General features: G+C 40.9%; 1 protein-coding gene across 1 annotated transcript; it reads left to right on the top strand.

Moving 5' to 3' along the window:
* The first annotated feature begins 5650 nt into the window (after window positions 1-5650).
* Window positions 5651-15602, top strand: LOC122924460. The gene is made up of 4 exons (XM_044275559.1): window positions 5651-5827; window positions 6584-7556; window positions 13311-13332; window positions 15146-15602. Exons 1-4 carry the CDS (start codon window positions 5651-5653, stop codon window positions 15600-15602), a joined length of 1629 nt encoding a protein of 542 aa, XP_044131494.1.
* The last annotated feature ends 1246 nt before the right edge of the window (window positions 15603-16848 follow it).

Below are 16848 nucleotides of genomic sequence, written 5' to 3'. Positions count from 1 at the left end.
GTTTGAAATGCATTGCTATTGAAATGTAATGCTTTATAGAGATAATGCATTACATTTTAAAAGCAATCAAAATACTGTATATTATAGTCCCCTTGTGGGACTTTTAAGTAGTAAAAAAATAGAAAAAAAATACACTTTTATTAAATAAAAAAATTCCATAAAATAAAAAATATGCTTTTTTTTCCATTGAAAATACGCTTTTCAATGAAAAAAATTGCAAAAAGAAAATATCCCCCATATGTTTGGTATTGCCGCGTCCGTAACGACCCGAACAACATAAATATTACATAAATTATCCCCTATGGTGAACGCCGTAAAAAAAAAAAAAAAAAAAATGACAGAATTTCTCATTTATTCTTAGCTTCCACTGAAAAAAACGTAATAACAAGCGATCAAAAAGCGCCATTTACTCCAAAATGATACCAATGAAAAATACAAGTTGTCCCTCAAAAATCAAGCCCTCACACAACTCCATAGAAAAAGAAAAAAAAAGTTATGGGTCTTGTGAAGTGGCAATGCAAAATCATTTTTTTGGTTAATAAAAGGGGTTTTATTGGAAAAAAAAGTTGTAAAACTTAAAGAAAATTATAAGTATTTAGTATTACTGTAATCGTACTGACCAAGAGAATAAAGATATTATGTTATTTGTACCGAAAAATGAACGCCGTAAAATTTATTATGTAAAAACGCAGTGGCAGTATTGCTATTTTTCCACATCTCCCTCCCAGAAAGAGTTAATAAAAGTTAATCAGAAAGTTATGTGTACCCCAAAACGGTGCCATTAAAAACTACAACTTGTCCCGTAAAAAACAAGCCCTCATAAAGCTATATAGACGAAAAAATAAAAAAGTTATAGCTCTTGGAACGAGACCATAAAAAAAGGAAGAAAAACGCTTGGTCATAAAGGCCCAAACAGGCTTGGTCACTAAGGGGTTAAGGGGGCACTAAGGTTGCATATATACTAGATAGGGGCACTGAGAGAAAGAAATTGGCCTGTTAACTACCTTTGTGATGTGAGAACTGTAAAAAATGTGGAAATTGCTAATTGTGTGAAAACTGCCAGTCCATGCATTTTGAGAACTAGACCTGCTGTATTGGAACTTTAATTGCCAGTAAAAACACTGTTTGATTGTTAAACTGGCCTCATGATTGCCTCACACCTCAGGGAACCCTGCCTTGCACCTTAGAATTCATTTACCAAGGGCACCCCACCTAACACAAGGCAGGAGAACCCCAAAGCTAGGGAGTACCCCAAAGAGAAGAATAGGTACACCCTTCCCATCACTGCACAGCTGCAGGAAGCTCCAGAATGAGGACTGTCACTGTGAATAACTACTACCACCATCATTACTAACGAATCAATTTAAGCTGAAATAGCGTAAAAAACTAAACAAAAATCATAATTACCCGATCCATTTCCTCGTGACTGGCCGCCGGCCGCCCGCCGCCCTTTTGCTTGAAGATCTCGCACAAAATCCCATGCGCAGTGACCGAAGACATCACCAATTTGCCAGTTTGGTGACATCATCACAGGCCGTGCAAGATTTTGTGGCAGCCGGCCCGTCACAAGCAAATAGATCGGGTAAGTATGAAGTTTTACACAGTTTTTATATCAGATGATGCGATCATGTATGAACGTGGCATCTGAGGTCTACAATTGCTGCTCCCTGTCATTGCACCTACTACTTACAAAGAAATGCGCTTCACGAAGCAAATTCGCTCATCTCTAATACTGTTGTATATTTTTTTGGGGGGGTTTTGTTGTGGTTGGTGTTTTTTTTTTTTTGGGTGGTTTGGGTTTTTTGGGGTGGTGGTGGTGTATTTTTATGTAGCAGGGCCCATCAGCATCTGCTACCTCTGCACCACCTGCAGTTACGTCACTGAGTCCGAAGTAACATAGTAACATAGTACATAAGGCCGAAAAAAGACATTTGTTCATCCAGTTCGGCCTGTCATCCTGCAAGTTGATCCAGAGGAAGGCAAAAAAACAAAAACTGTGAGGTAGAAGCCAATTTTCCCCACTATAGGGAAATAAAAAATTCCTTCCTGACTCCAATCAGGCAATCAGAATAATTCCCTGAATCAACGACCCCTCTCTAGTAGCTATAGCCTGTAATATTATTACACTCCAGAAATACATCCAGGCCCCTCTTGTAGTGTTCTGATTTACTGAGGCATCATGTGTACTGCCACTCGGAAGGTACTGAATCCGTGATATTGTGCCAGCATCAGCCCCTTCTTCTTGTAAGCTGTGCAGATCACTAAGAACCAGTAAATTGTTGTAATAAAAAACCTACATTTTAAGAAAACTTTAATTCTGTTCAAATTTTGACAAAATTGCCATGTTGCTAACCTTGGTTTTATGCATTTTTTCTGGCTTCTAATGATGACAGCAATTTGTGGACAGCGTTTTCTAGATAAATACAGCAATTACCAGTGAGGGAATAGATTATCTGTTACTTTCATTACAGGATGAGAGCAATGTAGAAAAATACAGTCGAAAACAGAAAAATATTAAATCTTATAGTAAACCTGTGTATTGCTAGTTATAATATTTAAGGGATTTTCCAAGATTTTTTTTAATGATTACCTATCCTCAGGTGGGTAATTAGTATCTGATCGGTGTGGGACTGACACCTGTAACCTTCACAGATCAGCTGTTCTAGAAAGCAGCGGAGCGCCTGTGAGCACCGCGGCATTCTTTCTGCTTTTCCTATGCTGAATGACAAGACATTAATCGATCACGTGGCCTAGGAGCACCACAGTTCCATTCAAGTGAATGTGTGTTGTACGGGTATTTTACATACAGAATGAAGTACTGATTGGTTCTGTCTAGAGTTGAGCGGACACCTGGATGTTCGGGTTCGAGAAGTTCGGCCGAACTTCCCGAAAATGTTCGGGTTCGGGATCCGAACCCGATCCGAACTTCATCCCGAACCCGAACCCCATTGAAGTCAATGGGGACCCGAACTTTTCGGCACTAAAAAGGCTGTAAAACATCCCAGGAAAGGGCTAGAGGGCTGCAAAAGGCAGCAACATGTAGGTAAATCCCCTGCAAACAAATGTGGATAGGGAAATGAATAAAAATAAAAATTAAATAAATAAAAATTAACCAAAATCAATTGGAGAGAGGTCCCATAGCAGAGAATCAGGCTTCACGTCACCCACCACTGGAACAGTCCATTTTCATAAATTTAGGCCCAGCGCACAGGCAGAGGAGAGAGGTCCCGTAACAGAGAATCTGTCTTCATGTCAGCAGAGAATCAGTCTGCATGTCATAGCAGAGAATCAGGCTTCACGTCAGCCACCACTGCAACTGTCCATTTTCATAAATTTAGGCCCAGCACCCAGGCAGAGGAGAGAGGTCCCGTAACAGACAATCTGGCTTCATGTCAGCAGAGAATCAGTCTGCATGTCATAGCAGAGAATCAGGCTTCACGTCACCCAACATTGGAACAGTCCATTTTCATAAATTTAGGCCCAGCACCCAGGCAGAGGAGAGAGGTCCCGTAACAGACAATCTGGCTTCATGTCAGCAGAGAATCAGCCTGCATGTCACAGCAGAGAATCAGGCTTCACGTCACCCAACATTGGAACAGTCCATTGGCATATATTTAGGCCCCGGCACCCAGACAGAGGAGAGGTTCATTCAACTTTGGGTAGCCTCGCAATATAATGGCAAAATGAAAATAAAAATAGGATTGAATGAGGAAGTGCCCTGGAGTCCAATAATATATGGTTAAGGGGAGGTAGTTAATGTCTAATCTGTACAAGAAATGGACAGGTCCTGTGGAATCCATGCCTGGTTCATTTTTATGAACGTCAGCTTGTCCACATTGGCTGTAGACAGGCGGCTGCGTTTGTCTGTAATGAAGCCCCCTGTCGTGCTGAATACACGTTCAGACTGTCGGGCATATTTATATCTGCACATTAAGGTCTGACAATATTAGAACCAAAATGGAGATTCACATTACCTTTAAGAGGCCAAACTCTCTGTTGGAATAAGCCAGAGAAGATCATGATGGTCACTGGCACACAATGTATATTGTTTTAAAAGTTATTGCCAACAGATGTGGTATCTTAAGAGAATGTAATGGGTCTCACATAAACTGTCTCAAATACCGGGGTCAAGAGAGGTTATTGCTTAAAAACACTGGTCTCATTGAGGGGATATAGCAAGTTGTTGTTTTTCTTCTCTTAAGAAGGATCTATTCAGAGGAACTGATGGTATTTCAAACATCATTACTCGAATAGCTGTGACAATTAGATGTATACAAACCAGGGCAAAAGCTAGAAGTTTATGGTTCGCTTATCTGACCATAAATAAGATGGTCTGTTGACTGTCAAAATGGATCCATGATGTCTGGGAAAGTGATCCTAAAGTGTCAGAAAGAATACCTCCTAATTGATTTAAGTTGGGAGAGACCAAAGGTTAAGAGGTGTAATAAAGCCAGATATATATGTTAATTCTTAAAATTGCTATATGATACAACAGTGCCATCAAGTGGTAGATGGGCAGAAGGAATGCCAATTAAATGACATCATCCCCATGATTACCATACGTAACACCCACCTTATCTAATTGGAAATCCCTAATCCAAGAGGGGATGGGCATAGATAAGGATGAGGATATCTAATGCAGTTTTTGGAGATGCAAAAAAAACTAAGATCACTTGAAAAATCACTTGAGACAAAGAGGACTTGAGCCAAACATCACTTGGAACTTCTTCAGGGAGAACACTTGGGAATTCATTCATCAGCATCACTTCACACGTCAGGAACGTACCTCAGGACGGGATAGATCTGAATCTTGGAAAGCTGGGTCCCTTCTAAAAGCTCTTTATCCCAAAGCAAGGGGTAATGTATAATCCATTTTATTTGCAGTAATTATAAATCGCTCCAATTGGCATATAGTTGAGACCCCATTATTAGTGGGTCAATAGTGTTAACATTAATTTTACGGGAAATTTTAATGAACGTGCACATCATTAGAATTCCTATAATATTGCTATCAGAGTGGAATCTCTGATCGGATTTTATTATCCGTAGTTAGGTCAACGGGCGTATTTATAAGATGTCTCTTACTGCCATATTCTCTGATTGAGCATAAGGGATTTTCCACAGATTCATTTCTATTGTTTTTTTTTGTTGTTGTTGCATTATAATATTTTGATTACCAGTATATTAATCGGTAATAATTTGATAAAAAGGAAAAGTAGTATTGTATTGTACTTAAGTCAGCCTGTAAACGGTGGAGCACCATCTTATGGTCAATTTTGATATATCTTTGTATTCATTTGTATGCCATTTGTACTGCTTGTATTTATAATAAATTATATTTTGTATAATTAATTGCACCCTGTTTCATTAGCTGCACAAATTAACTTTAGATCTCATCAATAAAAGAACTGGCGTTTATATGTCCGCCAATTAAATTTCCATTTTTTTTTTTTTTTTTTTTCATAAAAAAATATGAAATCATAATTTTTATAATTTCATATCTTATATATGATAAATACCCGACATATCTGGAGGTCCCACCGAGATTGATTGAGATATTTCTATAACCAATTTGTGCAATTAGTGAAAATATTATTTAATCCTTATTGGCAAGTCAAATTGTTGTTGTTATTGATTATTGATCAGAATCATGAGTGTAACAAACAGCGACCCAGGTAATGGCCAGGTTTTAGCAGATAATCCATCTGACCCAGAAAAGATAATCTCTAAGGTTATCAATTATGTTTATTCCCGTTTGAAGTTAGATAAAAATATAGATGAATGGACTAATGAACTGCAAGCGAGAGCCTTTGAAGAACGTTGTGATGTATGGAAGTTAGGTGGCATGGTTGATAGATACCTGACCTATATGGATTTGGCAAATGATAATACCAAGAGGGACCAACACCTCTTATGTGCATTGCCACCTGTTTTGTATGCATTGTTGGCAGTCAATACTCTTTCAAAAGCTAGGTATGAGTCTATAATGGGTACAAAAATATATGTATCCAAAATGGAATCAGAACTAAAATCCGCAGAAGCGAAGATCAAAGACTTAGAGTACAACCTTAGTCTCAGCCTTGATGCATACCAAAAGGCAAAAAGTGATTTAGAGGATTTATATCTCCAGCATTCCAAAATTAAACGGACAGATGAATCAGCCCATAATATAGTCAATGCTGAAAGGGATCCTTCTAACACTATGAGATCTCCTGACCCTCCATTTCTTACTCCCCAATATCCAGACATGTCATCACATGCTTTTACAGCAGACCCCATCCAAAACACTCAGCAACCTGAAAGTGTTGGCATGATTAAACAGGAGGCATTAACCCAATTAAGTCGGGCATTCCAAACTGTAACTACCTTACTAGGTGTTGATATCATGGAAGCCCCTAGAAGTGTCTCTCCTCATACTCCCCTGGATAGACATGTTAGGGTTAGGGTTAAATCACCTGTGCGATATAAGTCTCATGAAAGTTGTGAAAGTGCATGTGAGTCTGACGGTGATGTGGGGAAGCGTGTGACTTATTCCTTGCCACAGAATCACAGGTGACCAACATATGCTGAGGTGGTTTCTAGGAAGAAAAATTCCCAATATTCAGAAAAGGATCAGAGCTCCTCCAGCATAATTAAGTTTTTAAATAGTACAGTATCCAAGTTTTCCAAGAAAGGTTCGTCTCAGATAGCCAATCACTTAGAACTGTATGAATCCACTATGGATTCTTTAAAATTATACTCTGATGCTGACCGGATTAGGTTCCTTCCATGGGCATTTGATGATAGATATCGTCATTACTTTACATCCTTTAAGGAGAGAGGAGTACAAGATTGGCCAAGTGTTTTGCATGAGGTTAAATTGGAATTCGGACCATACCGAACCACTACTGCTGCAAAACGGGACATATATAGCCTTACGTGTAGACCCAATCAGAGTCCCCGTGAATTCCTCTCTGTCCTCAAAAATGCCTATGGGTTGGCATATAGATCCCCAAATTGGGAATCTGAAGAATTCAAGCAGTTATTCTATGATGCTATGCCAACCCAGATCAAACTTAACTTAGCCAGAGATCTGGATATTGATGCTCCCTTGGATAGGTTGGTGACGGCTGCCACCACGCTGTATAATATCAGTGAGTGCCATACAACAGGTGAGAGAAGGTTTAAAAATTCCCCAGAGCAAAAGGTAGCTGAAGCTAAGGTAAACCCTAACTTGGGATTTGAAAGCCAGCCACGAAGGTTCCCTCAGTCTACAGGACCTTCTCAACAAGCCCAGCAACAACAGGTAGGACCGCCCAAACAGACCAAACCCCAAAATAATAATGGATCAGAGGGGAATAATTCAGGTAATGGGAAGTCTAACTACCGTCCCTATTACAATAACGTTCCCCAGGGATATAGGCCCTATAACAATCGAGTTTATCAGGGTTATAGACGTTGGGATAATAGGCCCAGACAACAGAGGGAAGATAGGCAGGAATCCTTGAATTCACCCAGGAGTAGGTCACCTACCAATAACCAGGGTGCCCAACAAAGCCAAAATGTGCCCAAACCAAACAGGTTTGATCAGCTGGTAGAGCAAGTGGCCCAGCTGAGCAATATGGTAAATAAATTGTCCCAGTTATCCCCAGAAAAACAGCCTAATCCTTTTTTAGGGGCAACTGCCGGTCCCAGCAATGTAACAGCATAAAGCAGATTGGGCCGGGTCAAAATCCAGGCCACTGTAAGGATATTAAATTGATTGTGGTAGAATCTGATGTGATTCCTAATTCTTTATTTCCTTGCAGTACCCCTGACCCTGAAATTAGGGCCAGGGGGGAAATGTCTAATATGTCATTTGTCTTGCAGTCTAAGGATGTCAATTCAGTTGACCAGATGTCTGTTCCAGTGTATAATCACATCGTCCCAGCATCTAGCCATGGGCCAGCTGTGACTTGTGATGTCACACAGCTTGTCCCAAAGGGGGGGGCTGACGCTGCTCCTCCAGCTTGTCCTGAGAGACTCAGGAATGCAGAGGTCACGGAGCTGCAGAGAGGTCAACCTCTCAGACAGCAGATGGGTAAACATCCTAACTTTCTCTGTGATTTGTTGCAGGTGGATGGCCGATACTTTGTGGACATATATCTACAAAATGAACTTATCGGACCAATCAAAGGATTAATAGATACTGGATCACAAGCCACCATTTTATCTTACACCTATTTCAAACAAGTTTCAGATTTAACATCAAAGAAGCCACGATTAAGGTCATTTGATGGCTCTTTGATAAGTGTAGGTGGAAATGCCTTACAGGTAAAAGGAACATCCTGGTTGACATTTAAGATTGGCAAGAAGACAATTAGACATCCCACATTGATTGTGGATCTTCCATATGATCGGATGATCATAGGAATCGATTTATTAAAAAGATTGAGTCCCATAATTGATTTCATTAATGAAGCAGTATGGACTCAGGTGAAGGCACCCATTGCCTATGAATACTCTTGCAACACACAAGCACAACGCAGTTGTCATGTGATTGAAGAGAAACCTAACTCTATTGAAGTGCATTTCAGGAACAATCAAATACCGGAGGTCACAATCCTGAAGAATGGTAAGCCCGAGGAAGATATCAATGGTGCTGCTCACACCATTACCATCCAGAGGGACAAAATCAAAAAGGTAACTCTGGATGATGATCTATTAACCATTTCTCTTGAAAGGGGGAATCAAGAAGTCTTGGACCTGACCAGGCACATTCAATCGATGGTACGGATTGAAAAGGTCAATGACAATTTATTGATTCCCGTACAGGTAAACAATATAGCCCGGGTGAAATATGCCAAGTTGGATCTGAAATCCGAAGCGAGTTACATAAGCCTAGGACTTTTAAAACAGATCACTAACCCTAAAATGATTAAAAGTTCCTCTCCACAGGACCAATGGGTTCATGATCTGGATGGAGATTTCCAGAGTCATAATGTTGTTGCAAGATGTGTTTTATCTATCTCCATAGGAAGTAAAACTACGGAGCACGTTTTCATCATGATAAATGAACCACGGTATCAAATGTATATAGGTAATGACCTTCTGCACCGATTTGCCATACAGATTGACATGGTAAATAACACCTTATGGTCCAGATTGCCGGGAAACCCAGAGGGATTCCAGGATGAAGAACAAGCCTTACGATGGGGACAACAGATGCCCTATGCCGTAAGTATCATGGTTTCTGAGGAAGTTTAAATTCCTGAAGGATGCAAACCATTTCTTCTCCCCATTAAAGTAAAGAAGGGACAGAAGCTGAAGAACGCAGACGCGTTGATCTGTTTATCCAACAGAATGCAGCAATTCGGCCTAAAGGTAAAACCTACTCCACTGATAAACATCCATCAGGATCAGTTACACATGGTAATTCATAACATGGTTCCCCATAGCATATCCCTACAAAAGGACACCGTAATTGGTTTAGCTATGGATTCGGAATACTACACATTTGGATTCCAAAATTATGTTATTGGAATAATTCCTGATGAATACCTGACAGAAGAACAAACAGTGGAACAACATTTTTCCTCAACCCCTGAGGGGTTATTTAACATACACTCTGTTTATCCTTTCAGCTCTGAAGAAGGTACATGCCACATCGAAGAGTCATCATTAGTTTTCAACCATGAGATCGATGAAAAAGAGTATGAATCATACCAGCAAGGAAAGGATAAGGTACGCTACACCCAGAATGATTTAACTAGTGAGCTTGAAGAAGCTTACGAGTTAAGTCAGCCTGAGATTTTCCCAGAATTTCAGGAGCGGGTGGAAGAACAAATCTCCATGGCTGACGCATGCTCCGACGAGTCGAAGCGTCAACGGCTAAAGGAGCTCTTCGCAGAGTTCCAGGAGATGTTTGCCAAGGATTCTTATGACTGTGGGGAAACAAACCTACACGTTACAAGAATCCAAACAGATCCCGATGCACCCCCTGTTTTTGTCAAACAATACCGACTTCCGCTGGCGGCTTACGAGTCACTATCGGAAATCGTCAAGAACTTGGAGGAAAGGGGTATCATCCGTCCAGTACACAGTTCATTCAATCATCCGATACTTGGAGTCCTCAAACCTAACGGTCAATTTCGTCTCTGCTCGGACCTAAGACAGTTGAACAAACGTGTTTATATGTCCGGATGGCCCGTGCCATATATTGACCAGAGTTTGGCACAAATACAAGGATCCAAAATCTTCACTGCCCTTGACTGTGCACAAGGATATTGGACGATTAAGGTGGATGAAAGGGATCAGTACAAACTGGCCTTTACATTTGGCAAACGACAGTATGCGTGGACCCGATTGCCCTTCGGGTACATAAATGCGGGCCATGAGTTTGCAGTGTTCAGGCATAAGGCAATGCCTGATGCCACTGAACGAGGTACCTTATCCTATGTGGATGACATACTGATCAAAAGTACAACTTTTGAGGAACATATTCAGGAGTTGAGGCATGTACTAACCCAGCTGAGGAAAGCAGGTGTAAAACTTTCTTTGCAGAAGGCTCAATGGTGCCGGACTAAGGTTAATTTCCTAGGTCATGAAGTCACTGCGGATGGAATTAACCCACAGAAAAAGAAGGTGGAAGCAGTGACCAAGACAAAATCTCCTACAAATCTCAAGGAGTTGAGATCATTCCTGGGTATGATGAACTACTCACGTAAGTTCATAGATAATTATGCCGAAATTACAAAACCTCTTTTACAGTTGCTAAAGAAAGGAGTAAAATGGGAATGGAGCGAGCGTCATGAGCAAGCTGTAACTGAACTCAAGGCCAAACTTATCCAGGCTCCATGCCTTGCTTATCCAGAAGGGGGAAAACCTTTCTTCGTGGAAACAGGTTTCACTGATAAAAGCATACAGTCATGTGAAAAAATTAGGACACCCTTTGAAAGCATGTGGTTTTTTGTAACATTTTTAATAAAAGGTTATTTCATCTCCATTTCAACAATACAGAGAGATTAAAGTAATCCGACTAAACAAAGAAAACTGAAGAAAAGTCTTTTCAAGATCTTCTGTAAATGTCATTCTACAAAAATGCCTATTCTAACTGAGGAAAAAGATAGGACACCCTTGCCCCTAATAGCGAGTGTTACCTCCTTTGGCTGAAATAACTGCAGTGAGACGGTTCTTGTAGCCATCTACCAGTCTTCGACATCGGTCTGAGGAAATTTTACCCCACTCCTCAATGCAGAACTTTTTCAGCTGTGAGATGTTTGAGGGGTTTCTTGCACGTACAGCCCTTTTCAAGTCACCCCACAGCATCTCAATGGGATTCAAATCTGGACTTTGACTTGGCCATTCCAGGACTCTCCATTTCTTCTTTTTCAGCCAATCTTTGGTTGATTTACTAGTATGTTTTGGGTCATTGTCATGTTGCATGGTCCAGTTCCGCTTCAGCTTTAATTTTCTAACTGATGGTCTCACATGTTCTTCAAGCACCTTCTGATACACAGTAGAATTCATCGTGGATTCTATGATGGTGAGCTGACCAGGTCCTGCTGCAGCAAAGCAGCCCCAAACCATGACACTTCCACCTCCATGCTTCACAGTTGGTATGAGGTTCTTTTCTTGGAATGCTGTGTTTGGTTTACGCCAAACATGTCCTCTGCTGTTGTGTCCAAATAATTCAATTTTGGACTCATCTGTCCAAAGAACATTATTCCAGAAGTCCTGGTCTTTGTCAACTTTATCTCTGGCAAATGTCAGTCTGGCCTCGATGTTTCTCTTGGAAAGCAAAGGTTTCCTCCTTGCACACCTCCCATGCAAGTTAAACTTGTACAGTCTCTTTCTGATTGTAGAGGCATGTACTTCTACATCAACAGTAGCCAGAGCCTGCTGTAGTTCTCGAGATGACACTTTAGGGTTTTTGGAGACCTCTTTTAGCATCTTGCGGTCTGCTCTTGGGGTGAACTTGCTGGGGCGACCAGTCCTGGGCATGTTGGCAGTTGTTTTGAAAGCCCTCCACTTGTAGACTATCTTCCGGACAGTGGAATGGCTGATTTCAAAATCTTTTGAGATCTTTTTAAATCCCTTCCCAGACTCATAGGCTGCTACAATCTTTTTTCTGAAGTCCTCTGACAGCTCTTTTGCTCTCACCATGGTGCTCACTCTCACTTCAACAGTCAGGAGCACACCAAACTAAATGTCTGAGGTTTAAATAGGGCAAGCCTCATTCAACATGCAGAGTAACGATCTACTAATTATGTGCACCTGGTGTGATATACCTGTGTGAGATCTGAGCCAATTTAAGAGGGAATACATGTGAGGGTGTCCTATCTTTTTCCTCAGTTAGAATAGGCATTTTTGTAGAATGACATTTACAGAAGATCTTGAAAAGACTTTTCTTCAGTTTTCTTTGTTTAGTTGGATTACTTTAATCTCTCTGTATTGTTGAAACGGAGATGAAATAACCTTTTATTAAAAATGTTACAAAAAACCACATGCTTTCAAAGGGTGTCCTAATTTTTTCACATGACTGTAAGTGCAGTTCTTTTCCAAAAACAGGAAAACCGAAACAAGATCATCGCCTATGCCAGCAAGTCATTGTCACCGGTAGAGGTAAAATCCAATAGCTGTGAAAAAGCATTATTGTCAACTGTATGGGCTTTGCAATATTTTAGGAGTTTTATCCAAGGCGAAAGGATCATTGTGGAGACCGCACACCAGCCGCTGCAATACTTGCAGAGTGATCGTATAAGAGATGGAAACTTGTCAAACAGCAGGATAACCGCCTGGACAATGTCCTTAATGGGATGGCCATTGGAGATCAGGTACAAACAAAATAATAAAAACCCAGTTGCTCAGGGATTAGCAGAACTCCATGACTGTACCAATACGGAACGTAAAGGTGAGACAACGGAAAATGATTTCCTGGAGGAACAATCATCATCACCATATAAATCTTATGAAGAGGAGTACTGCAAATCGTTACCATGTGTGTACGTAGACGGCTGTTCCTTCCATGCCGAGGAAGGATCTGAACGTACATTGGTTGCAGGTATTGGAGTCGTGTGGAATAATACATTCCTAGATATATCTGTTGGATACAAAATTGGTTCTAAAAGCAGCCAGGTTGCAGAACTTACTGCTGTGTACAAAGCCGTACAAATGGCTATCGAATATGATATTAAGGAGTTTGTAATCATCACAGATTCTGATTATGTTCGTAACAGCTTTGTGGAGTACTTTCCCGGATGGAAAAGATCCAACATGATGAGAAGTAATAACAAGCCAGTAAAGCATGGTAAGATGTTTTGTAAAATTGATGAGATGGTTACCATCCACAGTCTTATCGTTTATTGGAAGAAGGTAAGAGGTCATTCAAAGTATCCAGGCATGGATAAAGAGGGGAATGACCTAGCGGATTCCCTTGCCAAGCAAGCAGCCATTGACGGAGAAGTCTGTGACGTTGATGACCTCATGGGAACTATCCAAGTGGATGCTATGACAAGGAGTCAGGCCCAAAAGGGAGCTGAAGCCAATGTGGCACAGTGGAGCCAAGATTCCCCTAGTGAAGATCTCATTGCGAGCCAAAAGGGGGATCCGATTATTGGTCTCTTTTATAAGTACATTGAGGATCCACACAACTGTCCCATGACCACGGAAGACTGTAGGGATAAGGAGGAGTTACGAATTTTGATGAAAGGTAAGTCCCAATTCTCATTACAGGATGGATTACTGATAAGGACCTCGAAGAACGGTATCAAACAATGGGTAGTACCTGCAGCATACCGAGGTCTGATGTTGCAACATGCACATGATGCCCCAACCGCTGGTCATCGAGGTGAGAAAATAACTTACGAGTTACTACGGGACTACGCTTACTGGCCACATATGTTACAAGATGTGCGAACATATTGTCAGGGATGTCTAATCTGCCCTCAATTCCAGCCACAAGGACCCACTCATCGGGCACCGCTGATGAAAAGGGGGATGTCCATTCCATGGTCAGACATCCAAATTGACTTCATTGGACCAGTAACAACCTCATCAAAAGGAAACAAGTATATGTTAACCGTAACTTGTCTGTTCACCAAATGGGTGGAATGTTTGCCGTGCAAAACATGCAGTTCAAGCGTATGTGCATCTCTACTCATTAACCACGTATTTTCTAGATTTGGTCTTCCCCAGCGCATTGAATCCGATCGTGGAAGTCACTTCACCAGTGAGGTGATGACAAAGATGTGGGAAATCCTGGGGGTAAAGAGGAAGCTCCATATAGCTTATCGACCAGCCTCTAGTGGTGGAGTAGAACGTTACAACCAGTCCATTGTAAACATCCTGAAAAAGTTTGTCAATGAATCTGGTAAGGACTGGGATGTCAAATTGCCTTTGGTGCTTATGGCCATCAGAGCCACCCCAAGCGCAGCAACTAAGCTTTCTCCCTTCGAGATGATCACGGGAAGGAAGATGGTGTTACCCCAGCATTTACTTTACAGAACAACGGACCATAACTTGATCAATGCTACAACATCGCATCAGTATGTGGAAAATTTACGCAAGCACCTTCAGCATGCTTTTGCGTTCGCACAGAAGAATATAGAGAAAGCCACAATGAGTGCTAAGACATACTACGATCTGAAGACTACACAGAAGGAGTATCAAATTTCCGATCGGGTATATCTCTATAACTTCGCTCGGGATCAAGTGAAGGAGAGAAAATTCCTACCTTCCTGGAAAGGTCCCTATGTCATCACTGACAAATTATCTCCAGTGGTCTACAAAATCAAAATCCCTAAGGGGGATGAGTTTATTGAAAAATGGGTGCACATTAATCAGCTACGTGTTTGTCACCCTAGTGCACGACTTCGAGAGATTGAAGGAGTTGGATGAAAAGAGGTGAAGAGACTTTATGGTTCCAGCTAAAGACGGAAATAAGGATTGGTATCGTATGAACTAAAAAGTGTTATCTGTTATTGTACATCTTTAACTCATACTAACCCATCCTGATGTATGTTTCCTCTGTAACAAAATGTCTCCTAACTCACCTCTGAAACCAGAACTTACTCTGTCCAAGAAAAGAACTTATGCCAATCAGAGGTATATGGTATTAGTAATTCTTTTCTTGCAGGATAAAGTTGAAAAGTGTATGTACTCATATATGTCATACAATATTTTATAGGCGTATGATGTCATCAAAGATGATTGTCATTATCTACGTCATCCTGATCTTGGGGAAGGAGTTCCATGCTAAGCCGATTGCTATGCCAAGTCCTTCATCCGGAATCATGCTACAGGACACCGCGGGGTTCATATTGACGAACAAGAGGATTCTATCCCAGAAGATCGACATCAGCCTGGATCCTCGTGTCTTCGTTGGAAAACAACTCAACGTGTCTGAGATCCTGTCGCCAGAGCTCCAATCCTGGTATCAGATGCATATCGGATATTTCCAAGAACGGATTACGCAGATCCTGGAGCAAGCAAGGAAGACCTTGACCAGAGAAGAGTTTTCTACAGACCAAAGCGATTCATGTTTTTGCAATCGTAGCCGCCATAGTCTTTGGCGTAGTGGGCGCTGTTATTGCCACAAGTGTAACAGTCGCCAACTCCATCTCCATCAAGACATTGGAACTTGAAGTTGGTTCATTGAAAAGGAACCTATTAAACATTCATGTGGAGATGGAGGATCAAAACAAACCTTTATCGAACTTATATCCTGTTTTGCAGGATCTAAAGGATGTTTGAATTTGTGTCCCATCCAAGTCATGCGTTAGATAAGGTTCTCCAGAAGAACTTTAACCAAGCTCTGGTTGGAACACTATAAGCCAAGTCTACGCATCGAAGAAAATATATGGAAAGCCCTTTATTACATTCCAAATGCATTCACATTTTATGGAATATTTTGGAATGAAGGGGGATTTGTCGGGCATATTTATATCTGCACATTAAGGTCTGACAATATTAGAACCAAAATGGAGATTCACATTACCTTTAAGAGGCCAAACTCTCTGTTGGAATAAGCCAGAGAAGATCATGATGGTCACTGGCACACAATGTATATTGTTTTAAAAGTTATTGCCAACAGATGTGGTATCTTAAGAGAATGTAATGGGTCTCACATAAACTGTCTCAAATACCGGGGTCAAGAGAGGTTATTGCTTAAAAACACTGGTCTCATTGAGGGGATATAGCAAGTTGTTGTTTTTCTTCTCTTAAGAAGGATCTATTCAGAGGAACTGATGGCATTTCAAACATCATTACTCGAATAGCTGTGACAATTAGATGTATACAAACCAGGGCAAAAGCTAGAAGTTTATGGTTCGCTTATCTGACCATAAATAAGATGGTCTGTTGACTGTCAAAATGGATCCATGATGTCTGGGAAAGTGATCCTAAAGTGTCAGAAAGAATACCTCCTAATTGATTTAAGTTGGGAGAGACCAAAGGTTAAGAGGTGTAATAAAGCCAGATATATATGTTAATTCTTAAAATTGCTATATGATACAACAGTGCCATCAAGTGGTAGATGGGCAGAAGGAATGCCAATTAAATGACATCATCCCCATGATTACCATACGTCACACCCACCTTATCTAATTGGAAATCCCTAATCCAAGAGGGGATGGGCATAGATAAGGATGTGGATATCTAATGCAGTTTTTGGAGATGCAAAAAAAACTAAGATCACTTGAAAAATCACTTGAGACAAAGAGGACTTGAGCCAAACATCACTTGGAACTTCTTCAGGGAGAACACTTGGGAATTCATTCATCAGCATCACTTCACACGTCAGGAACGTACCTCAGGACGGGATAGATCTGAATCTTGGAAAGCTGGGTCCCTTCTAAAAGCTCTTTATCCCAAAGCAAGGGGTAATGTATA

Source organism: Bufo gargarizans, chromosome 1 (genome assembly GCF_014858855.1).
Source record: "Bufo gargarizans isolate SCDJY-AF-19 chromosome 1, ASM1485885v1, whole genome shotgun sequence".
In the NCBI taxonomy this organism is placed as follows: domain Eukaryota; kingdom Metazoa; phylum Chordata; class Amphibia; order Anura; family Bufonidae; genus Bufo; species Bufo gargarizans.
The sequence above is the reverse complement of the archived record's forward strand: the minus strand, read 5'-3'. Positions and strand labels throughout refer to the sequence as shown.